This window comes from Pelophylax lessonae, assembly GCF_965119305.1.
Source record: "Pelophylax lessonae genome assembly, chromosome: 9".
Lineage (NCBI taxonomy): Eukaryota > Metazoa > Chordata > Amphibia > Anura > Ranidae > Pelophylax > Pelophylax lessonae.
In genome coordinates, this window is record NC_138776.1 from 263880635 (window position 1) to 263906592 (window position 25958).

Sequence of the window (25958 nt, forward strand, 5' to 3'; positions counted from 1 at the left end):
CTACACCCCCTTCCTGTACACACTGCTACCCCCCATCCTGAACACACTCCCCCCCCTTTAACGCTACACCCCCCTTCCTGTACACACTGCCCCCTCTTTAATGCTACATCCCCCTTCCTATACACACTGCCCCCATTTAACCCCACACCCCCCTTCCTGTACACACTGCCCCCCTCTCTAGAGGTGATATCAACCGGGGATGAGGAGGTGACAGACGAGGAATGTGGCACTGGTCATGGCTGCACCCTAGGTGGCAGTGCGCCATAGGCGGCTGCCTAGTTCGCCTAGTGGTAGCACCGACCCTGGAGGCACCATTTCAAAATTCCAGTTTACTGTTGTAGAGGTTCAATAGAAGGGATTGAGCACTGCCTGGTTTCCTCCCCTCCTCCCACCCCAGCTTTCTTCAGACTCTCTTCCCTGCAGTAACGGGTTTGAATTTGGAGTGGTCTCTTTGTCCAATTACTGAGGCTTCTCACTGGAGTAGCTCCATTCTTGAGACTAATGCCTCGATTCCACTGAGCGGATCGGTTCGGGTCGGTTCGGTACGCTAATTTGAGTGTTTCCATTATGAAAGTGGCCCATACAACCGAACCAAACCGCACCATTCCTGGTCCTGCTTCAGATGTAGGGCCATAGAAAATGGTACGGTACGGTTAGGGCGGAGCTACTGGCGTCACACGATAGAGTCCACTGATTGGCGGACAGGAAACCATCAAATGAAAGAGCAAAACAAACACCTCATTTGGTGTAAACCCCGCATGGTCCCTGGTGGCCCGACTTGCAGTGGAAACGCTCACTTGAATAGACCAGACCATTCTAACCCTTCCAAACTGTACCGACCCAAACCGTTCCGCTCAGTGGAAACGAGGCATTACATGACCCCTCTGAATGCATAGTTCCTTCCAGGGGCGTAACTACAGGGGTTGCAATTGCAACCGGGCCCCATGCTCCAGGGGGCCTTTGCGGCTCCCCTGTACACCTGGATAGGAGGGGTGGCGGGGGCAGCATGTAGAGAAATCACTGTCCTCCTTTTTCCTCCTGTAGCTGCAGGAGGAAAATGGAGGAGATTGGTTCCTCTGTATGCTGCCCCGGCCACTCCTCCTATCCAGTTCACTTGTGTTCTGCTGTCTCTGGGCCCCTGTGTGCTCCCATGGCCCCCCCCCCTCCCCATTGTGCTCCCTCCCCTCTCCTGCCAGCTGCTGCAGGGGATGCCAGGAAGGGGTCAGTAAATATGTAATTTACCAACTCCTTCCTTTTCTGAAGTCATCTGAGTCTGTCTGAGTCATCGTCAGGGACATTGTTAAAAACTAAACTAAAATGATAAAAAATAACACAATTAAAATACCAAAAAATAAAAACTACTGACACCAGTGGGTGAACTTCCAGGATCGCAATGGTCACACTTGCAACCGGGCTCTGGCATTTAACCACTGTGGGGAAGCCCCAAGATGGCAGGAAGGGGGCCCCACTGCAGAACTTGTGAAAGGGTCCCACTGCGGGACTGTAATATAGGGCCCCACAATGAGAGTAAAGGGCCCCGGGATCAGTGGAAACAGCCCCAGGCTTGAAGGGAAGGGCCCCCGCCAGGGGACCAGGGGGGCCCTTCATGGTTTCTTGCACCGGGGCCCTGAAGGTTCTAGTTACGCCTCTGGTTCCTTCCTCAATGTGGGGCCATCTAAGTCTTCATTAAGGACTGGAAGTCCTCCCTGCGGTGGGAAGAGTTTTATGACCCCTGCATTGGATGATGCTAAGAATTTTAGCTTCTCTCAGACAGGCTTCTAGTTTTCTTTCATCAAGTAGTGACTGCGGGGAAAGGAAAGATTTGTGCACTTGAGTGTGCTTCAGATTCTTTGCATTGGGCAGAGATTATTGCTGGAGAGCCCGGTACCTCTTTGGGAAAAGAGCACATGGAGCACCCTGCTGCAAGAACTCTCTGCTGGGAACAGAGCATGTGCAGAGACCTTGTGGAACCTCCTTACTGGAGGGGTTGGTCCTCCCTCCTTGACTGATCAGCGGCCTTCTGAGGAAGATCATTCAAGATCCTTTCCCATGCAAAGATTTCTGTTCCTCGCTCCACGTCTGTTGATGCTTCATTGAACCAAGAGGAACAGGAGCTGGAGCCATGGCTGTGGTTGGGATAGGCAGGCTACGTAATGTTCTTTGCGGGCTCCAGTGTCACTATGGGATGCTAGAGAGAGTGTTTTCGTTTGTATTCTCAGTGTCCAAGTTACAGTGTCTCAGCGTCCAAGAAATGGCTTTCTTCTTGCCACTCTTCCATAAAGGCCAGATTTGTGCAGTATACGACTGATTGTTGTCCTATGGACAGAGTCTCCCACCTCAGCTGTAGATCTCTGCAGTTCATCCAGAGTGATCATGGGCCTCTTGGCTGTGTTGCAGAGTGCGATCACTGGGTGCAGCGGAGTCCATTCAGATCAGACATTGTGGAGTGACAGGAACTGGCTTCTTTATTAGAACATAACACAGAAATCAAAGATGTCACCTCATTGTAATAAGAACAACAGAACAGGAAGAGATAACCAACAAGTTCAGTACAGTGTACAGGATATTACAACACATCATAGAAAATCCATAGAATATCACTGAGCATTAGTGACATCTAGTGTCCTTTTTGTGAACTGCAGTTAATCTGCTAAGCTGAAAGCTGTTGTATCTCCAACAGGCTGCATCTCTGATCAGTCTTCTCCTTGTATGAGCTGAAAGTTTAGAGGGACGGCCAGGTCTTCGTAGATTTGCAGTGGTCTGATACTCCTTCCATTTCAATATTATCGCTTGCACAGTGCTCCTTGGGATGTTTAAAGCTTGGGAAATCTTTTTGTATCCAAATCCGGCTTTAAACTTCTCCACAACAGTATCTCGGACCTGCCTGGTGTGTTCCTTGTTCTTCATGATGCTCTCTGCGCTTTAACCACTTTAGGACCGGAGGATTTTGCTGTCTTACGTCCAGGCTTTTTGCGGTTCGGCACTGTGCGACTTTAACTGACAATTGCGCGGTCATGCGACGTTGTACCCAAACAAAATTTACGTCCTTTTTTTCCCACAAACAGAGATTTCTTTTGGTGGTATTTGATCACCTCTGCGCTTTTCATTTTTTGCGATATTAATAAAAAAAATGCGACAATTTTGAAAAAAATAACAATATTTTTCTACTTTGACAGTTAACAAATATCCAATATATTCAATTTTTGTCATATATTTAGGCCAAAATGTATTTAGCTACATGTCTTTACCAAAAAAATTCTCAATGAGCGTATTTTTAACCGCGTTAAGACCGGAAGATTTTACCCCATTCCTGACCAGGCCATATTTTGCGATTCGGCACTGCCGTTATTTAACGGACGATTGCGCGGCCATGCAACGCCGTACCCAAACGAAATTTACGTACTTTTTTTCCTACAAACAGAGCTTTCTTTTGGTGGTATTTGATCACCTGTGCGATTTTTACTTTTTGCGCTATAAACAAAAAAAGACAATTTTGAAAAAATAACAATATTTTTCACATTTTTTTATATGAAATTCCCCCCCAAAAAAATGTAAAAATCAACATTTTTTATCATTTTAGGCCAATTTATTGTCTGCTACATATTTTTGGTAAAAAAAAAATCACAATAAGCGTATTTTGATTGGTTTGCGCAAAAGTTATTGCGTTTACTAACTAAGGAAAGATTTCTGTCATTTTTGGTGTTTTTTTTTTATAACGAGTAATGGCGGCGATCTGCGATTTTTTTTTTGCAGGACTGCGACATTGCGGGGGACAGATTGGACCCCTGACTGACATTTTTGACACTTTTGGGGGTACCAGTGACATTACTACAGTAATCAGTGCTATAAATATGCACTGTTACTGTAAAAATGACACTGGCAGGGAAGGGGGTTAATTTTTATTGGAGAGGGAGGGGTTAATGTATGCCTGGTGCTTACTGACATGTGTGGGGGGAGGGGACTATGTGACACAGGGACAGATCGCAGCTATGCTGAGCCCTGCAATCTGACCCTGCCTGTCACTTAGGAGATCCGCCTGCTTGTGTTTACACAGGCGGGCGGATCTCCACACTAGATCCCCGATGATCGGGGAAGAGCGGCGGTGATCACCGCCGCTCCTCCCCTGGCCCGACTCCCGCTGTGACTGAATACAGCGGGAGCGAGCCTCCGGCGGCGCGCGCGCGCCGCCGAGAGAGGGGAATATCTGGTGACGTTTGTTGTTCACATATTGCCATATCTGGCTATGGATTACAAGAGTTGAGTTCTATGGGGTCATGGCCATTGGTGTTTTAAGAATCATACTCGTAACGTAACCACTTGCCGACCAGTCACGTTGACTGTACTGCGGCAAAGTGACTCGTTATCGTCTGGCGACGTAGACCTACGTCACCAGACATCCCCCTCTCTCGGCGGCGCGCGCGCGCCACCGGAGGCTAGCTCCCGCTGTATTCATTCCCCGATCGTCGGGGATCGAGTGTGGAGATCCGCCTGCTTGTGTAAACAGAGCGGGCGGATCTCCTAAGTGACAGACAGGGTCAGATTGCAGGGTTCAGCATAGCTGAACCTGCGATCTGTCCCTGTGTCACTCAGTCACCTCCCCCCACACACGTTAGTAAGCACCAGGCATACATTAACCCCTCCCTCTCCAATAAAAATTAACCCCTTCCTTGCCAGTGTCATTTTTACAGTGACAGTGCATATTTATAGCACTGATTGCTGTAGTAATGTCACTGGTACCCCCAAAAGTGTCAAAAATGTCAGTCAGGGGTCCGATCTGTCCGCCGCAATATCGCAGTCCCGCAAAAAAAAATCGCAGATCGCCGCCATTACTCGTTAAAAAAAAAAAAAAACAACACCAAAAATGATAGAAATCTTTCCCTTAGTTAGTAACCGCAATAACTTTTGCGCAAACCAATCAAAATACTCTTATTGCGATTTTTTTTACCAAAAATATGTAGCAGAAAACAAATTGGCCTAAAATGATAAAAAATTTTGATTTTTACATTTTTTTGGGGGGGAATTTCATATAAAAAAAATGTGAAAATATTGTTGTTTTTTCAAAATTGTAGCTCTTTTTTTGTTTATAGCGCAAAAAGTAAAAATCACACAGGTGATCAAATACCACCAAAAGAAAGCTCTGTTTATGGGGAAAAAGGACATAAATTTAATTTGGGTACAGCATCGCACGACCGTGCAATTGTCCGTTAAAGTAATGGCAGTGCCGAATCGCAAAATATGGCCTGGTCAGGAAGGGGGTAAAACCTTCCGGTCATAAAGCGGTTAAAAATACGCTCATTGAGAATTTTTTTGTCAAAGACATGTAGCTAAATACATTTTGGCCGAAATATATGACAAAAATTGAATATATTGGATATTTTTTAACTGTCAAAGTAGAAAAATGTTGTTATTTTTTCAGAATTGTCACATTTTTTCATTAATATCGCAAAAAAATGAAAATCGCACAGGTGATCAAATACCACCAAAAGAAAGCTCTGTTTGAAAAAAAGGACGTAAATTTCGTTTGGGTGCGGTGTTGCATGACCGCGCAATTGTCAAAGTCGCACAGTGCCGAATCGCAAAAAGTGGCCTGGACGTAAAGCAGGAAAATCCTCCGGTGGTAAAGTGGTTAACCCGGGTAGGCCAATAGCTATCAAACTACGTCCACAAGAACGATATTTTCATGCTATCAATACTCCGAAGTGTGTATAGAACACTCCTTGAGCTTACCTCGCCAGTTTCACCAATCTGGGGTTGATAAAAAGTTAAGCAAGGGAAGTAGCAGCCTCAGCTTTGTCCAACTCGTTTCGCCCTGCTGTATAATCATGGAGCTCCATGACTAAGCCCGGGGATGGAATGAAACGCGTCAACGGGCCTGGCTCAGACGAAGCTGGCTGAGGCTGCTACCAACTGAGAAAAAATGCTGTTACATATCGAGCGGCGGCCAGGACATTTCCTTCGCAAGACAGAGTCTTGACGGGCTCCTTCTCAGCTTGCACTCTTAGCGGGAGCTTCCGGATATCACTGCAGCAGCCTGAGCGAACACCCACAGGTTTTTTGAGTTCACTGGGGTTGATGGAGTTACGAAAGCTTGCAGGAATGCTTACATGTCTTGAGTTTTCGGGTTTCCAAGCCTACTGTTTCCATTAGGAGGGTCTATCACTATCCCTGAGAGCCAACTGCAGTAGGCAGACCCAACCACTGGAGTCTCAGACCGTCAGACCCCACCTGTAACTGAATTGGTATCTAAACCCAAGAACAAAAATATGTGTATTCTAGCTACACTATTTTGTCAAAAGTATTGAGACGCCTCCCTATACACCCATATAAACTTTATTGGCATCCCAGTCTTAGTCCGTAGGGTTCAATATTTAGTTGGCCCACCCTTTGCAGCTATAACAGCTTCAACTCTTCTGGGAAGGCCGTCCACAAGGTTTAGGAGTGTGTCTATGGGAATGTTTGACCATTCTTCCAGAAGCGCATTTGTGAGGTCAGGCACCGATGCTGTATTAGAAGGCCTGGCTCGCAGTCTCTGCTCTAATTCATCCCAAAGGTGTTCTGTCGGGTTGAAGTCAGAACCATTCTTCCAAAAGCGTCATTTGTGAGGTAAAGCACTGACGTTGGACAAGAGGGCCTGTCTTGAAGTCTGCTCTTTAATTTATCCCACATGTGTTCTTTTGGGTTGAGGTCGGGACTCTGTGCAGGCCAGTCAAGTTCCTCCACCCCAAACTCGCTCACCCATGTCTTTATGGACCTTTTTTTTCCCCTCGGGCCAATTAATTTGGACAAGAAGGCCTGGCTCGCAGTCTGCGCTCTAATTCATCCCAAAGGTGTTCTATCGGGTTGAGGTCAGGACTTTTTGCAGGCCAGTCAAGTTCCTCCACCCCAAACTCGCTCATCCATGTCTTTATGGACCTTGCTTTATGCACTGGTCCAATTAATTAGGTGCAGGGGGGATTACGGCATTGGGTTGTTTTTTTAGGGGTTGGGCTTGGCCCCTTAGTTCCAGTGAAGGGAACTCTTAAGGCGTCATCATACCAAGACATTTTGGACAACTTTGTGGGAAGAGTTTGGGGATGGCCCCTTCCTGTTCCAACATGACTGCGCACCAGAGCACAAAGCAAGGTCCATAAAGACATGGGGGTGGAGAAACTTAACTGGCCATATCTTTATGGACCTTGCTTTGTGCACCGGTGCGCAGTCATGTTGGAACAGGAAGAGGCCATCCCCAAACTGTTCCCACAAAGTTGGGAGCATGAAATTGTCCAAAATGTCTTGGTATGCTGACACCTTTAGAGTTCCCCTCACGGGAACTAAGGGGCCAAGCCCAAGCCCTGAAAAACAACCCCACACCATAATCCCCCCTCCACCAAATGATTTGGACCAGTGCACAAAGCAAGGTCCATAAAGACACGGATAAGCGAGTTTGGGGAGGAGGAACTTGACTGGCCTGCTCAGAATCCGGACCTCAACCCGATAGAACACCTTTGGGATGAATTAGAGCGCAGACAGCAAGACAGGCCTTCTTGTCCAACGTCAGTGCCTGACTTCACAAATGCGCTTTTGGAAGAATGGTCAAACATTCCCATAGACACACTCCTAAACCTTGTGGATAGCCTTCCCAGAAGAGTTGAAGCTGTTATAGCTGCAAAGGGTGGGCCAACCCAATATTGAACCCTACGGACTAAGACTGGGATGCCATTAAAGTTCATGTGCGTGTAAAGGCCGGCGTCCCAATACTTTTGGTAAAATAGTGTATCTTGAAGAGCAGTACAGTATATAGTATAGTATGTCATAGTATGGTAGGGCCCGAATCCACCTCGATAAGGTTTTTTGCAGACCACAGAGAACAATGTGATTGTTAGGACTGCAGTAGAGGCAGTATATTTATTTACACGTATTGAACAGATATAACAAAAATGCTTTCAATGGTTTATTTAACAGAACAAAAAGGGACAACATAATTTCATTGTTTTTCGGATTTACATACACTTAAGCCGTCGGTTGTACAAGATATACAATTGCTGCCATCCTACTTTTTTAACACGGTCAGCAGTTGTGAGTACTCTGTCCAAATAATTTTTTTTTTTTTTTTTACAGTATTTCAAAAAAGTAAGTACACCCCTCACATTCTTGTAAATATTTTATTCTATCTTTTCATGTGACAACCCAGAAGAAATGAGACTTTGCTACAATGTAAAGTAGTGAGTGTACAGCTTGTATAACAGTGTAAATTTGCTGTCCCCTCAAAATAACTCAACACACAGCCATTAATGTCTAAACCACTGGCAACAAAAGTGAGTACACCCCCCTAAGTGACAATGTCCAGATTGGGCCCAATTAGCCATTTTCCCTCCCCGGTGTCATGTGACTCGTTAGTGTTACAAGGTCTCAGGTGTGAATGGGGAGCAGGTGTGTTAAATTTGGTGTTATCGCTCTCACTCTCTCATACTGGTCACTGGAAGTTCAACATGGCACCTCATGGCAAAGAACTCTCTGAGGATCTGAAAAAAAAGAATTGTTGCTCTACATAAAGATGGCCTAGGCTATAAGAAGATTGCCAAGACCCTGAAACTGAGCTGCAGCACGGTGGCCAAGACCATACAGAGGTTTAACAGGACAGGTTCCACTCAGAACAGGCCTCGCCATGGTCCACCAAAGGAGTTGAGTGCCGTGCTCAGCGTCATATCCAGAGGTTGTCTTTGGGAAATAGATGTGTGAGTGCTGACAGCATTGCTGCAGAGGTTGAAGGGGGTGGGGGGTCAGCCTGTCAGTGCTCAGACCATACGCCACACACTGCATCAAATTGGTCTGCATGGCTGTCGCCCCAGAAGGAAGCCTCTTCTAAAAATGATAGACAAGAAAGCCCACAAACTGTTTGCTGAAGACAAGCAGACTAAGGACATGGATTACTGGAACCATCTCCTGTGCTCTGATGAGACCAAATTAACCTTTTTGGTTCAGATGGTGTCAAGCGCGTGTGGCGGCAACCAGGTGAGGAGTATAAAGACAAGTGAGTCTTGCCTACAGTCAAGCATGGTGGTGGGAGTGTCATGGTCTGGGGTTGCATGAGTGCTGCCAGCACCGGGGAGCTACAGTTCATTGAGGGAACCATGAATGCCAACATGTACTGTGACATACTGAAGCAGAGCATGATCCCCTCCCTTCGAAGTATTCCAACAGGATAACAACCCCAAACACACCTCCAAGGCGACCACTGCCTTGCTCAAGAAGCTGAGGGTAAAGGTGATGGACTGGCCAAGCATGTCTCCAGACCTAAACCCTGTTGAGCATCTGTGGGACATCCTCAAACAGAAGGTGGAGGAGCGCAAGGTCTCTAACATCCACCAGCTCTGTGATGTCATCATGGAGGAGTGGAAGAGGACTCCAGTGGCAACCTGTGAAGCTTTGGTGAACTCCATGCCAAAGAGGGTAAAGGCAGTGCTGGAAAATAATGGGGGCCACACAAAATATTGACACTTTGGGCCCAATTTGGACATTGTCACTTAGGGGTGTACTCACTTATGTTGCCAGCGGTTTAGACATTAATGGCTGTGTGTTGAGTTATTTTGAGGGGACAGCAAATTTACACTGTTATACAAGCTGTACACTCACTACTTTACATTGTAGCAAAGTCTCATTTCTTCAGTGTTGTCACATGAAAAGATAGAATAAAATATTTACAAAAATGTGAGGGGTGTACTTACTTTTGTGAGATGCTGTATGTTTGAATCCTTTCCCACACTCGGAACATCAAAAGGACCCGTAGGAGTGTGACTTCTGGAAAGTCTAGGTGGCGTAAAGCAGTTTTCCTCAACTCCGGTCTTCAGGGCCCACTAACAGGCCAGATTTTAAGTATTACCTTGGGGAGATGCAGACTAGAGTACTGCAATCACTGAGCAGCAAATGATATCACCTGGGATGTATTTCAGTTATCTTGCAAATCTGGCCTTTTAATGGGCCCTGTAGGCCAGGGTTGAGGACCACTGGCGTAAAGGAACGGGGAGGCTCTCCTGTGTGACTTCTCTGAGTGAAACACTTCCTGCACTCTGAAAAGGGACACTTCCCGCACTCTGAAAGGGACGTTTAACCCATGTGAATTCTCAGATGCTTAATTAGGCCTCCTTTCTCGTGGAAAGATTTTCCGCACTCTGCACACGAATAGGGGCGCTCGCCCGTGTGAACTTTCTGATGTGTAACAAGTCCACTTTTGAAGGCGAAACACTTCCCGCACTCTGAACATAAAAAAGGACGCTCCCCCGTGTGTACTCTGTGGTGTATAGCAAGGTCTCTGTTGTAAAGGAAACATTTCCCACACTCCGTGCATATGAAACGACGCACTGTGTGAATTTTGAAGTGGTTATGAAGGTATTCTTTGTGAACGAAACTCTTCCCGCACTCTTTACACAAGTAGGGGCGCTCACCCGTGTGATGTCTCTGGTGTGTAATAAGCGCTTTTTTATCAATGAAATGTTTCCCGCACTCTTCACAGGTATAAGGACCCTCACCGGCATGAATTCTTTGGTGGTGTAGAAGGCTCCATTTCTGAATGAAACGTTTTCCGCAATCTAAACATGCGTATAGGCGCTCAGTTGTGTGACCTTTCTGGTGTCTCTTAAGCTTTCCTTTCTGAGTGAAAGATTTCCCGCACTCTGAACATGAAAAAACAGCCTCCCCTGTGTGAAGTCGGAGGTGGTCAAGAAAATGTCCTTTACGAGCGAAGCATTTTCCACAATCAGAACAGGAAAAAAGTTCCGTATGAATTATCTGGTGTCTCCGAAGATCTACTTCCCGGAAGAAACATTTCCCACACTCTAAGCAGGAGAAGAAGGGCTTGCCTGTTTGACTTTCCTGGGGTAGATTAGGCTTTTCTTTCCGAAGAAAATCTGAACAGGAAGAAGGGCCTTCGCCCGTGTGACATCCCATCGATGGATCTCTTGTTGTATCCGCACTTTCAGATATTGGAGGGGTATAAGAAGTCCTAGACTGAGATTTATCAGGAGATTCCTCGGGATTAGACATATCCATTGATCCCTCCAAATGGTGAGGTCCGTCATCTATATTATCAGTAAGAGGATTTTCCTCTGGGGGACATTGCGTGATGCCTTTATCTTCTGCATTATAACCTGAAGGGGAAAAAAAATAGATCACTGAGGTATGGTTAGGAACATGACGTTATATTGAGGAATGGAGATGGACCTTTCATATGGTGTACAGTATCTCCTCCTCATTTGTTGGGAACATGACGATATATTGAGGAATGGAGATGGACCTTTCATATGGTGTACAGTATCTCCTCCTCATTTGTTGGGAACATGACGATATATTGAGGAATGGAGATGGACCTTTCATATGGTGTACAGTATCTCCTCATTTGTTGGGAACATGACGATATATTGAGGAATGGAGATGGACCTTTCATATGGTGTACAGTATCTCCACCTCATTTGTTGGGAACATGACGTTAAATTGAGGAATGGAGATGGACCTTTCATATGGTGTACAGGATCTCCTCCTCATTTGTTGGGAACATGACGTTATATTGAGGAATGGAGATGGACCTTTCATATGGTGTATACAGGATCTCCTCCTCATTGGTTAGGAACATGACGTTATATTGAGGAATGGAGATGGACCTTTCATATGGTGTACAGTATCTCCTCCTCATTTGTTGGGAACATGACGTTATATTGAGGAATGGAGATGGACCTTTCCAGCAAAAGCATGCAGGTCTGCTCATTTCCCATCACATTCAATCAGTAAATACATCTTCCATTTGTAGAAGTAAAAGGTTAACATGTTTTTGCATCTAGTGATGAATATTTACCTGAGCTGATATCTGGGGAAGAGTCCACCTCTTTACCAGTGTCCATCATTTCATTATTCTCCATAATTTGCTGATCACCCCTCTCATATGTCTCTTCTTTCTCCTTTTCAACCTCATTTTTCATATTAATCAATTCTTCATCCTTAACCAACACAATGTCAGAAAATAAACCCTTAGAATGTGAACTTCAATATTATATACTATACATAGAAGAATGTTATCTTTCCGAGTATATGATCACTTTTCTACATGCCCAGTCCCACCTACCTGATGATGGTGGGGGATGGTGTTATCTTCCTGTGTGGAATCCCGGGAATACAGAGGACGGGGACATCTCTCTGGTGGGTTTCCATTGCTGGGACATCTCTCTGGTGGGTTTCCATTACTGGGACATCTCTCTGGTGGGTTTCCATAGATATGATCTTCCTCTGTGGAATCCCAGGAATACATAGGACGGGGACATCTCTCTGGTGGGTTTCCATAGATATGATCTTCCTGTGTAGAATCCCAGGAATACAGAGGACGGGGACATCTCTCTGGTGGGTTTCCATTACTGGGACATCTCTCTGGTGGGTTTCCATTACTGGGACATCTCTCTGGTGGGTTTCCATTACTGGGACATCTCTCTGGTGGGTTTCCATTACTGGGACATCTCTCCGGTGGGTTTCCATAGATATGATCTTCCTGTGTGGAATCCCAGGAATACATAGGACTGGGACATCTCTCTGGTGGGTTTCCATTACTGGGACATCTCTCTGGTGGGTTTCCATTACTGGGACATCTCTCTGGTGGGTTTCCATTACTGGGACATCTCTCTGGTAGGATTCCATTATTGGATCCATCCACCTCATCATGGTGTGCATAGATATGATCTTCCTGTGTGGAATCCCGGGAATACGGAGGACAGGGACAACTCTCTGGTGGGTTCCCATTACTGGATCCATCTGCAAGCAACAGATATGGGGGATAATGAAAGATCTAGATGGACCCCAGTTTTGCTCTTTCCAATAAACTGAACTAGCCAGACAACTATCAAGAATATAATCAATGACAACCTACATACTTCACGTCTTGTATTTCTTTTTAAATGCATACAAGGCCTTCTTTCATTGGAGGAGGCAGAGAGGAGGGACAAATGATGTCTCTACCTTGTCCAATCAGAGAACCCCTTGTGGTCATTGAAAAAAATACAAGACGTTCTCTGAATGGTGGACTGGCCAAGGAAGCGACCCGCTGTGTTCAGAATTCAGAAGGCAAGTCCCTTGAGCAGCACCTGGAAGACACCAGCGCTGACTTTACGTACTTCAGTAAATGTCCGCATCTCCAGATGTGAGAAGTGCAGTGTTAGATGGAACCAAACTGGACAAATGTAGGTTTAAAATAGGATCTCTCTTGGAGTTTGACTTTAAGAAAACAACCAAGCAAAAAAAAAAGAAATATAAATCAGTGTAACATTTACAATCACCTTCAGTGTCATCCAGACGAAACCTCTCCTCGTTGTCGGTCACCATCTTCCCACTTTCCTCTGTTGACTTCTGATCACCCTTCATATTAACCTCTGCTTCTTTTGCTTGACTCCCAACTTCCATACTCATCGGATCTTCACACTTCCATCACAAAAATATTGAAAAAGAATGACTCAGAGACTTTAAAAACAGAACATCAACCTACAGTATAAGATCTGAACTTCATCTGAGAAGATGACACAGAAGAGAGGACAATATATGTTCCAGATGTTAAACCTACCTGATAGGGTTGAGCATAGTTGTGATCTTCCAGTGTGAAATCCCGGGAATACAGAGGATGGGGACATTTCTCTGGTGGGTTCCCATTAATGGACCCATCTATTTGATCATGGTGTGCGTAGATATGATCTTCCTGTGTGGCATCCGGAGAATACAGAAGACGGGGACATTTCTCTGGTGGGTTCCCATTAATGGATCCATCTATTTGATCATGGCGTGCGTAGATATGATCTTCCTGTGTGGCATCCAGAGAATACAGAGGACGGGGACATCTCTCTGGTGGGTTCCCATTAATGGATGCATCTATTTGATCATTGTGTGCATATATATGATCTTCCTGTGTGGAATCCCGGGAATACAGAGGATGGGGACATCTCTCTGGTGAGTTCACATTACTGGATCCATCTACATGACCATTGTGTGCGTATATATGATCTTCCTGTGTGGAATCCCGGGAATAAAGAGGACGGGGACATCTCTCTGGTGAGTTCACATTACTGGATCCATCTACATGACCATTGTGTGCGTATATATGATCTTCCTGTGTGGAATTCCGGGAATAAAGAGGATGGGGACATCTCTCTGGTGAGTTCCCATTACTGGATCCATCTACCTTGTCATGGTGTGCGTAGATATGATCTTCCTGTGTGGCATCCTGGGAATACAGAGGATGGGGACATCTCTCCGGTGAGTTTCCATTGCTGGGTCCATCTACATGATCATGGTGTGCATATATATGATCTTCCTGTGTGGCATCCCGGGACGGACGGGGACATCTCTCTGGTGAGTTCCCATTACTGGATCCATCTACCATGTCACGGTATGCGTAGATATGATCTTCCTGTCTGGAATCCCAGGAATACAGAGGACGAGGACATCTCTCTGGTGGGTTCCCATTACTTGATCCATCTATGTTGCAATGGTGTGCATAGATATGATCTTCCTGTGTGTAATCCCGCGAGAAAAGAGGACGGGGACGTCTCTCTGGTGAGTTCCCATTTATCTGATCATGTTGTGCGTAGATATGATCTTCCTGTGTGGAATCCCGGGAATACAGAGGACGGGAACATCTCTCTAGGGGGTTTCCATTACTGGATCCATCTGTAGGAAACACACACACTGACTGAATACATTGTTTCTATGGGTTTATCAGATGATGGGGGGGATCTAGGTGGAGCCTCCGTACTGCTCTATCCTTTACAATAAAGTAACCTCTTACCCAATGATGTGAGGGGCCGCAAATTCTTCATAATGACATGGATAAATTCCTTCTCGTTAATTGGCATCACCATTTTACCTTCTTCCTGCGAAAGATCACACCTCATATACGTCTCTTCTTCTTCTTTTTCTGTTCTAAACTCAACTTTTAGATCAATCAGATCTTTACCCTAAATCAAGAAAATAGGTTGCAAATATAAGATTTATTAATGAAAGATCACATAGAAAACATCAATTCGTAGGGTCTACACATTTGTCTTGCATTTTTGAGTCATGTTCATGTTGTAGATGCTCCAACCAACCTGGTTACAGCGCGCATAGTTGTGATCATCTAGTGTCGGATCCTGGTAATACAGAGGATAGGGACATTTCTCTGGTGAGTTCCCATTACTGGATCCATCTGTAGGAAACACACACACTGACTGAATACATTGTTTCTATGTGTTTATCAGATGATGGGGGATCTAGGTGGATCCTCCGTACTGCTCTCTCCTTTACAATAAAGTCTCCTCTTACCCGGTGATGTGAGGGGCGGCTGATTCTCCATCATGACGTCCTTGTAGAGATCCTTGTGCCTTTCTAAATATTCCCACTCCTCCATGGAGAAATAGACGGTGACATCCTGACACCTTATAGGAACCTGACACACACAATGATACAGTCACCATCCAGACACATCCCTTGTCTGTTACTGGATAATGTCCCAGAATTCCCAGCACCGCTCACCTCTCCTGTCGTCAGCTCAGTGATCTTGTTGGTGACTTCTAGAGTCTTCTGCTTGCTGTGTTTTTCGGGTATCCGGTAGTGAGGATGTAGATTTTGTGATGTCCGATGGTCTATGAGGAAGGCTGTTGGGTGCCCATCGCTCACTAGATGTCTTTACCACTGCAAAATCCTAGGGAAAAAAAATATAATAACAACGGTCACTGCATCCCATCCCTGAATCCTCCTCACCTCTCCGGTCAGGTCTGTGTTTTATTAATAGAGATAAGAGTGATGTCATGTGACCTCCCAGAATCCTCCTCACCTCTCCGGTCAGGTCTGTGTTTTATTAATAGAGATAAGAGTGATGTCATGTGACCTCCCAGAATCCTCCTCACCTCTCCAGTCAGGTCTGTGTTTTATTAATAGAGATAAGAGTGATGTCATGTGACCTCCCAGAATCCTCCTCACCTCTCCGGTCAGGTCTGTGCAGTGGTATACTAAAGGCCCGTACACACGATAAGAAAATCTGTAGGGAAAATTCGTCCGACGACCGATCTGCCGATTTTCGGCCTGTTAGTATGATGCTTCCGACAACCGACTCCGACTTTTCGGCCGAAAAAATCCTGGTGTGCAGGCTATATAATTTTTGTCGACCATCAAAACAACGTCCGATTTTCGTCTCATTAGTACAGATTTCGATGGGGAAAAATCTTATGAGTAAGACTAGGCATGCTCAGAGATGAAAGAACACATAGAAAGCAATCCAACACATGACATCACTTCTGAAGTAGAATTCTGTCGTGCCGGAAAATTCGTGTGCAGTCTAGAGCAGTGGTCCTCAACCCTGGCCTACAGGGCCCACTAACAGGCCAGATTTTCAAGATAACTGAAATACATCCCAGGTGATATCATTTACTGCTCAGTGATTGCAGTACTCTAGTCTGCATCTCCCCAAGGTAATACCTAAAATCTGGCCTGTTAGTGGGCCCTGTAGGTCAGGGTTGAGGACCACTGGTCTAGAGCACATTCCAACCAACAGACACCACTCTGGACAAAAGACGGACGACCGGTCAGCGGAAATTTTTTTTTTGCGTGTGTACGAGGCTTAAAGGCCCGTACACACGATAAGTAAATCTGTAGGGAAAATTCGTCCGACGACCGATCTGTCAATTTTCGGATTGTTAGTATGGTGCTTTCGACAGCCGACTCCGACTTTTGGGCTGACAAAATCCTGATATCATTTTTGTCGTCCGTCAAAACAACGTCCGATTTTCGTCTCATTAGTACAGATTTCGACGGAAAAAAATCTTAAGAGCAAGACTAGGCATGCTCAGAGACGAAAGAACGCATACAAAACAATCCAACACATGACATCACTTCTGAAGTAGAATTCTGTCGTACGGGAAAATTCGTATGAAAATAACCTCTTCACTTTCCACATCAGACTAGCATGCCACAAAAAACGGATGACAGATCTTCGATAATCTGATCGTGTGTACGGGGCTTAAGGCGGCCAATTAGGAAACTGTGCTTTACTCCTGCAATCTGCAGTGGAGGGGTGTAGCGTACTGTGTGATCACAACCCCCCAATTTCATTGGTCTTCAATTACCCCCAACCTCTTTATTTGGACTATTGGTATCAGCAACACTTTTGATTGACTGCTCTGGGGCAAATACACCCCCTTTTTTGCTTTTTTATTTTTGTGTGGTCTTAATATTTGTTTTTGTTTTTTGGGTTTATTTTTTCATGTTATTACATGGTTGATGTGAGGGGCGCTGTCACCTTTTATTTTATTTATTTATTTTTTAAATATAAAAATATAAAAAAAAAAAATACTTTTGCAAACCTAAACCTATAAAACAGTTGTCTTTTATTTCATAGGGTCTTTTTTTTCGTTTATCTTTTCGTTTTGTGGGTATTTTGGTCTTTCTTGTAAGTTGATGGGGATTTTCTTTAGGTTTGGGGTGTTGAGATACAGAAGGAAAGAGGTTTTTAGCATCTATATTATATAGGATGTCTGTCACATCATCTGTTGGAGATTAAAGACGTCACAGTGACTATGGAGGAAGAGGACGGACATGACGGGGTATTACTGGGTGTAAATAGAAAATAAGATCTTATTACCTCCTCTGCTGCCAGTTCGAGCTACGTCGCTTCTCTACTTCCTCTCCGGAACTTCCTACTTATATTTGACATGGCTTCCTGTGTGAATCTAGCATCACTTCCTGTCTGTGGCTGACATCACTTCCTTTCGGCTCCAGTCATCACTTCCTGTTTGTTCCTGACATCACTTCCCATATCTCACATCACGTCCTGTGCATGTTGATTGCTAAACGTAGCTGAGATCTGCGCCTGGTGGACAACTTGCGACTGCGAAAATATCGGACCAATATTGGAAAACTGGAGAATATCGGAAAGTCTGACGTTCGGATGAACGCCTGAACAAAAAGAAAAAAACGATAACTCACCCCTAAGGCCCTATTACGCTTTGGTGCTCTGGAAATGAGCGCAAACCTTTTTGTTTCTGTACATCCCAAATATGCGTTAGAAATGTTTGAAAACGTACATGGCACTTGCAGTGCCATTAATTATAACTTTTTTTAATAATTATTGAAGAATTTTTAAAAACTTTTGCTGAAGACCGCGCAGGATTGACTGAACTATTCGTTGGTCATGGGGGCCGATTGTGTGACTCAAACTAAATTTACAGGTGCCGCTCAAGGCTCCACCAGGTCCTCTTATGTATCAACTGATTTAATGAGCCATTTGCAGTTTCACTGTACCGGCATACCTGCCAACTGTCCCGTTTTTCCCGGGACAATACCGGCAAATAGGAGCCTGTCCCGGGTAATTTACACTGTCCCTGTTAATCAGGGACAATGTAAATCATTTAAATTTTGTTCCACACAGTGTCGCTCTCACCCCAGCTATGTTTTGTTGTTCTGGCAGCAGGTTGTCTCTCTCTCTCTCTGTGCCCGCTCACTCTTCTCGTCTGTCGCAAATTTAACGTGTCACCGGAGCCAGGGTGTCAGCATGGTGCACTTTCCGAAATCCGCCAGCAGGGGGAGGCAGAGCACCTTCCGACAAGCTGACACTTTAGAATTGCAGGGAATTGTGATGAGAATTTTAAACTTTAGGCAGAAGTAGTGCAGCTGAATGGGAGAATTATTCCAACTCTGCTACTTTGGCCTCAAGTTTTCAATTCCCTTTTAAATTTCCTGTAATTCTCTCTTTATGAAGTAGACCCTATAATCTGATAAGTAGGCGGAGATTAATTATGCAGAGTGGGCGGAGCTTCAGGGAAGTGGGTGTAGTAAGTAATTGATAGCTGTGCTGCAAAGTGTCCCTGGAAATGTTTTTCAAATGTTGGCAACTATATACCGGCCGTGTGTACTTACACGTGCATGGCTTAATCTTTGAGACAAGCATATGCTACTAGCAGGATCAACCAGGTAGCCCGACAAAAGGTCAGCCCGGGAGGGAACGGTTCTGGGGCTGCCATGTGTCCCCCAAGGATCTGTCCTGGGACCAATCCTGTTTAATTTATTCATAAATGATCTAGAGGAGGGGATATCTAGCACAATCTCGGTATTTGCAGATGATACTAAACTAGGCATGCCAATATCTTCTATGCAGGATGTGGAAACCTTACAAGCAGACCTGAACAAAATAACGGGGTGGGCAACTACATGGCAGATGAGGTTTAATGTTGAAAAATGTAAGGTAATGCACTTGGGCGGCAGAATCATGAAAGCAAGCTACTTGCTGGGGGGGGGGGGGGGGGACCTCTGGGTGAATCTAAGATGGAAAAGGACCTGGGGGTCCTAGTGGACAGCAGGCTTGGCAGTGGCATGCAATGCCAAGCCGCTGCAAGCAAAGCCAACAGAATACTGGCATGTATAAAAAAGAGGGATTCACTCCAGAAATAAAGAGATTATTCTCCCACTTTACAAGACTCTGGTCTGGCCACATCTGGAGTATTCTGTCCAGTTCTGGGCACCGGTCCACAGGAAGGATTTGCTGGAACTGGAGAGAGTCCAGAGAAGGGCAACAAAGATAATTAGGGGAATGGAGGGCATCAGCTATGAGGAAAGACTACAAGCATTGAACTTATTCTCTCTGATATCATATCCCCTCTCAAGCGTCTCTTCTCCAATGTACAAATACTGTACTGGTGATGACCATAGCATAAGGAACAAACTTTTCAGAGGGAGGGAATACAATAAGACACGTGGCCACTCACTAAAACTAGAGGAAAAACGGTTCAACCTTAAAATACGTAAGGGGTTCTTTACTGTCAGAGCAGTAAGGATGTGGAACTCTCTTCCACAAGCAGTAGTATCAGCGGGGAGCATCGATAGTTTCAAAAAACTATTAGATGGGCACCTTAAAGACCACAACATACAGGGGTATACAATGTACAACATACAGGGGTATACAAAGTACGGTTAACAGCAAACACACACACATCATAGGTTGAACTGGATAGACTGATGTCTTTTTTCAACCTCATAAACGCAGACAAGGACAGAGCTCGTCCCAGCTGAAGACATCTAACAGAAAAGGTCCTGGAAGTCGCACATCTCTGCAAATCCCCATAAGAAGGTCAGCTCAGGCTCCAAACAGATCACTCTCGCAGCATGTTTCACTCTGCCCACAGAGCTTAGTCATGGGGCCCTGGGTGAAGAGAAACGTGTTGGGGGAGTAGCCTGGTTGAAGCCCGGGCTGAGGCTGAGAAGGCATACACCTTCTTATGGGGGTTTGCAGAGATGTGCGACTTCCAGGACCTTTTCCATTGGGTGATTGTGTAGGTCAGTAGGGAGGTTTCCCTCCAGAAGGTTATGCCCAATGTGTTACAAGTTAGCCTACAGTTTCCTGCTTGTGTATACTTTGGTGCAGTGCTTTCTCTACCCTGATTCCTTTAACGTGTGTGGTTTGGCTGTGCTTAACTATGGGCTATTCTGCTATTCTGTGCGCTTTTATTTCCTTCCCTTCAATCACTTTCCTGGCCGGACTCCTAGTTTGCTTGCCTATATAAGACATGCCCAGTGTAGTCCACATTGCCTGAGAAATTTCACCATTCTCTGAGCTCCTGTTTACTTGTTACTCGAGTATCCTGTGCCTGACTTCATGTGTACTGACCCCGGCTTCTTTCACAAGCAGACAGTGGTTCACAGATGGTGCTTGTTTGCTGCCTGTCCTGACCTCGGCTTGTCTCCTGGATTTCCTGTTGTACTCTGCACACACGAGTGGTCTCCTCATCCTCAGCTGGGCATTCCTGGGGGCTGTGACCTGGTTCCAGCTTCAAATCCAGCTGCAAATCCAACCCCAACATCAGTGGCTCTAGTGAAGAAGCAGGCTTGGGCTTAGACTCCGTGCCCTGGGGAACCAGGAGTTAGTGATCTACAAGGGCTCACTACCAACGATGTTTGACACAATGATGGATACTGACAGTGAGCCTTCTTAGGTCTTGGGCTGCTGCATTTTTGGTACAGCCCTAAACTTGGAATAGTAAGAAAGAAGGAGTGCCAATGTCCAAAAGAATACAAGTTTGATGGTAGATTAAGAGGTGTTTATTGAGAGTAGCGACAAGTACATCAATCCAATGCATTTCAAGAGAAAAGGCTCTCCCTTCTTTAGGGCTGTTGCCCAATGCTATTAAATGGGAATGATTCCCTCTCTGGTTATTTATTTGCGAGATTTCGGATAAAAGACTAAAAGGGACAACCCAAACTTGGGTAGCCTGCTCAGGCGATACCTCAGGACCTGCAGGCAGCAGATGTTGACCCAGAGGTTCCAGGCCCCTCTAAAGCCAGCATGCCAATTTCCCCTTCAGGGCAGAAGGCCAGAACCCCTTCTCAGGGGAATCCTTCGGATACATCTTCAGAAGACTCAGAGATATGAGGTTTCAGTTTCTCACTCATTCAGCCCTTTATAGAGGCAGTGAAATTGGCCATCGCATGGGAGGACCAAGGAGCCCTCCTCAAAGTCAAGAAGGTACTTCCCACACATAAAAAGGAAACAAGCAGTTTTTCCTTTGGTGCCTGAAATAAAGGAGGTCATTAAGGAGGAGTGGAAGAAAACGGAAAAGAAGTTCTCACTCGCAAAGTTTGGGAAAATTTACCCTCTAGTTCCATCTTACTCGGAGCCCCTGGATTCAAAGCCAGTGGTGGATGCAGCAGTAGCCGGCTAGCAAAAAATGTTACTCTTCCTATGAAAGATTCAGCATCCTTTAAAGATCCTTTATCTAGCTTCAGGTGCAGCATGTAAGTCAGCAACCGCCCTTACATCAGTGTCCACAGCAATAAAAGCCTGGACAGAAAACATAAAAGTCGGCTATTAGACGAGATGTGCCAAAGAAAGACATCATAAAGGCACTGGACGAGCTGAAGATGTCTGACGATTTAGTCGGAGAAGCAGCAATTGACACCATTTGCTGCTCAGCCAGCAATGCTGCATTCAGTCAATTCTAAAATTCTTCCTGAGGCTCCTGAAGGAACCAGTACACATCTTGGCGATTCTCCCTTATTGGCCTAAGAGACCCTGGTTTCCGCTGGCTGTCTGTGAGCAAACCTCTGAGACTTCACCTGTTCCCTCAATTTCTACAGCAGGGCAGAGTCTCTCATCCGAACCCGCACAGACTGGATCTAAGGGTGTGGAAATTGAGAGGCTGAGGTTTGAAGCCTTAGGCTGTTTCCTGGAAGTCATTTCGGAACTCCTTCAAACAAGGAAACCATCCACAAACTCCATCTACTCAAGAGTCTAGGAAAAGTTCCAAACCTTCGCAGCTGGAAAAAATTTAGATCCATCCTCACCTTCAGTCTCCAATATTTTGGGGTTCCTACAGCACGGACTTGACCTAATCATAGATCTCTGTTCAATAAAGGTCCAGGTGGCCGCATTGTCAGCAGCAACAAATTCAAGATGGGCGGTCAACCCTCTCGTAATTACGTTCCTTAGAGGGGTGTTAAAGTCACGGTCAGACGCACCTTTCCAAAATGGGGCCTAACTCTATTCCTGGAAGCCTTGGCGGAACATCCTTTTGCTCCTATGGAACAAATATTGATTTGGAACTTATCCTTCAAGCCATTACATCAGCAGGAGGATATCGGAGTTGCAAGCCCTGGGAATCGGAGAGGATCACGTTTCTTTCTTTCCAGACAGAGTGGAACTGCGACCTTTTCAAGATATCACCCCTAAAGTCGCTACCGCAAGTCCTCTCAGGGAACCTTGGGCCTTGCCAGTTTTTTCCCAGTCAGAAATAGACCCAAGCTTGGACAAATTAAAGGTCCTCAAGAAGTATCTCGATGCTACGGAAAAATTTAGAACATCTAACAGGCTTTTCGTTATCCCATGGGGAAAAACAGAGGGAAGGAAGCCTCTAGCAGGACTCTTGCATCCTGAATTGTCAAACTAATACGTAAAGTGTAGTGGGCTAAAGGCATGGTTCCTCCGGAGCAGGTGAAGGTTCATTTTACGAGATCAGTTACTGCCTCATGGGCAGCCAGAGTGAAGTCTCCCTGGATACCATCTGCAGGGCTGCCACATGGTCGTCTCAGCACACATTTCTAAAACATTATAGAGTTGACCCTGGAACGCTCACCACTGTAGAGTTTGGAAGAAGGGCAATGCAGGAAGCCCTTTCTTCATCTAAATAAATAAAAAAAAATGTCTTTGTGTTTTAGCATCTACCCACCCTTTGTCAGCTAGTTATTTATCACAGGTATGCTGCCATGGAGGTGCCAGGAAAACGGAAAATTGTATCCTACTTACCATAATTTTTCTTTCCTGGTGCCTATCCATGGCAGCATACGCTCCCTCCCAGGATTATGCTGGGAGTAGGGAGCGTCTTTCTTTTATGCTATTCACTAGTCCTGAAGGCGGAGTAGAGGCGGAGCTCTATCACAGGTATGCTGCCATGGATAGGAACCAGGAAAGGAAAATTACGGTAAGTATGATACAATTTTCCATTTTCTAGGCACAGAATACATCACTTCCTGTGTCCAGCTTACATCACTTCCTGTGTCCAGCTTACATCAAGGGTGGAGCCGGGGCGCAGAGCTATTTGGTTGTTTTGGTTTGGTTAGCTATATGGTGAGGGCAAAAGGTCCAAATAAAGTACGTGGAAGAGGATTTTGGCCTCTCGCACAATCCAGTAAAGTTCATATTCCTCCATGGTGGTATGGTCTATCCATAGAACCAGCTGGGTTAGGACATCTAGTTGGTGCCCTAAGCCTAAGGTCAGTTGGGATATTTCAATGTAAAGTCCACCTTGGGACATCCTGATTCCTGAATGCCTGAAAACAGCCAATCAACCACCTCCGAAAACCTATCCACCGTGGCAAGGATACCAGTTCAGGCAGTGATCGATAACTTACAAAAATTCTGATGCCTCTCCCTCTTCCAACCTTTCTCTTTGAAATAAAACCCTTGATTGTTCTTTTGCATATTCAATGTTCATCAGTGCAGCTGATCTCCTGCAGCCTCTTTGCAGCTACTTCACGTTCACATTCCAGTGATGGTTGCATGGTATTTACCAGGGCAGGTTTACAGATAGTGGCAATAGTAGACCATGTCTGTGTAATGTGTGTTGAAACAGCCGTGGAGACCCCCTGGGAATTTTAAGGCTGTAGAAGACTGCGTTAGTTAATTTCAGTGCAAGTCGGGCTGCAACAAAAGCATAAAGAGCTGTGACACCTTTCTCTTTTAATAAACCCTTGTATATATTCTTTGTTTGAGCTCAGCACTGCTGATCCCCTGCATCCTTTTGGCAGCCACTTCTCGCCCATATGCACTCCAGCGATCGCTATGTGGAATTTCTAAAGGCGGGTTTCCTTGTGGTGGCAACAGTGGACCAAGCCTGCGTAATGCGTGTTGAAATGGCCGCTTGTAGTCTCCCCTTTGACAGGGTGACAACACAGGTGTGCAATTGGGAGCCAGGTACCGAGGGTTGTCACTCTATTAAAGGAAGTGCCTGAACAGGAGTCTTCCCGGCAGGATCACCAGGGATTACTTTCATGAAAGCATAGTGTTGAAGATTGTTGAAATGATATGAGACAGTAAAGAGGTAATTCTCAGAGAGGAGCATTCAGGACAGTAAATGTAACAAGTAAAAAAATGTTTTTTTTGAACCCCTGTCAGGTATTTATTGCGGCCTGGGTCCCCGTTTCACATGTAATTTTTTTCCCCGAAAATAAAAGTTAAAAACCCAAATTTTTGGTTGTCCAAACCGGAATAGAGGGGAAGTCTTCCAATGAGGAGTTCTGGTGACAGCAATGGATTCCCTCACTTTGGAGGAAACAGGAAGTGAGAGGAAATTTCTCCACACAGATTGGATAAAAGATTGGATAAAAAAATGTGTTAGGTGTTCTAACCCTTCCTTACTATATCCAAAATGGAAACTAAAAGAGTTTCACCTTCAGTTCCTCTTTGTTGTTGTTCAGTCGTTTAGTCATGTCCGATTCTTCGTGACCTCATGGACCATAGCATGCCAGGCTTTTCTGTCCTCCACTGCCTCCCGAAGCTTGCTTAACTTCATGTTCATTGTTTCGATGATGCTATCTATCCATCTTGTTTTCTGTCGTCCTCGTCTCCTTTTTCCTTCCATGTTTCCCAGCATCAGGGTCTTTTCCAATGAGTCCACTCTTCCCATTAGGTGGCCAAAGTATTAAAGTTTCAGTTTCATAAGTTGTCCTTCCAGTGAATATTCAGGGTTGATTTCCTTCAGGATTGACTGGTTTGATCTTCTTGCCATCCAGGGGACTTTTTAAGAGTCTTCTCTTTAAGGTACAGTAAAATGTTAATATATGGCATGAAGTGAACAGTAAAGGGTTAATATACCGAAAAACCAGACAAAGGACGAAACCGCCTGGTGCATTATGAGACCTTATAGAGTAGACAGATAGGCTGGTCAGTTTTTCCCTTACAAAAGAGCCCATTGGATAACAGCTGGTTAGCCAACTTTTCACCCTCAGTGGTGGAAGCCCAGCATAGGAAACCCACCCAAAGTGGGGATGGTGGAGTGATGGCTTATGAGAAGGTCAACTCTAATGAATGTTTCCATCATCTCTTATGAAAACAAGGATCTAGGAGAGAACACGGAACCCTATCCATTAAAATTGACAAACTTTAGGCAACCCCCTGGTGCATTACGAAATTATATGGAGCAGAGACATATTCCGGTCAGTTTCACCCTCAAAAAAGAGCCAATTGGATAAAGGCGGGTAAACCAAATCTGGGGCCCCAATGGTGGAAGTCCTCCATAAGAGCCCCGTTTAAAATGGGAACAATGGTGTGATGGACTTTGCGAAGGTCAACTCTAATGAATTATCCATTTCTTATGGCAGGAAGGATCTAGGAAGCAACACGGAACCTCATGCATTAAAATCGAGAAACTTTTAGGCATAAATCAATAAGGAGATGACACTAAGGGGTTAATGTACAGTGTAGAGGCAGAACCAATAGG

At 45.2% G+C, this 25958-nt stretch overlaps 4 protein-coding genes across 5 annotated transcripts in view; 3 read left to right on the forward strand and 1 right to left on the reverse strand.

The window, feature by feature from the left end:
• Positions 1–25958, forward strand: part of LOC309564430 (uncharacterized protein) — a gene marked incomplete at its 5' end in the record, with an annotated part of 504148 nt that overhangs the window by 474008 nt on the left and 4182 nt on the right. The gene's annotated exons all lie outside the window — the stretch shown is intronic.
• The window catches only part of LOC309562808 (uncharacterized protein), a 400807-nt gene that overhangs the window by 366810 nt on the left and 8039 nt on the right, over positions 1–25958 (forward strand). The gene's annotated exons all lie outside the window — the stretch shown is intronic.
• LOC309562643 (uncharacterized protein) overlaps positions 1–25958 on the forward strand; it is a 361535-nt gene that overhangs the window by 313408 nt on the left and 22169 nt on the right. The gene's annotated exons all lie outside the window — the stretch shown is intronic.
• On the reverse strand, positions 10080–14961 carry LOC309563909 (uncharacterized protein). The gene is made up of 7 exons (XM_082268542.1): positions 14789–14961; positions 13571–14670; positions 13290–13431; positions 12628–12768; positions 12469–12508; positions 11825–12009; positions 10080–11123 (listed from the first exon to the last, which is right to left on the reverse strand). The coding sequence occupies exons 1-7, from the start codon at positions 14892–14894 to the stop codon at positions 10084–10086; spliced, it is 2754 nt and encodes a 917-aa protein (XP_082124668.1). The 5' UTR covers positions 14895–14961; the 3' UTR covers positions 10080–10083.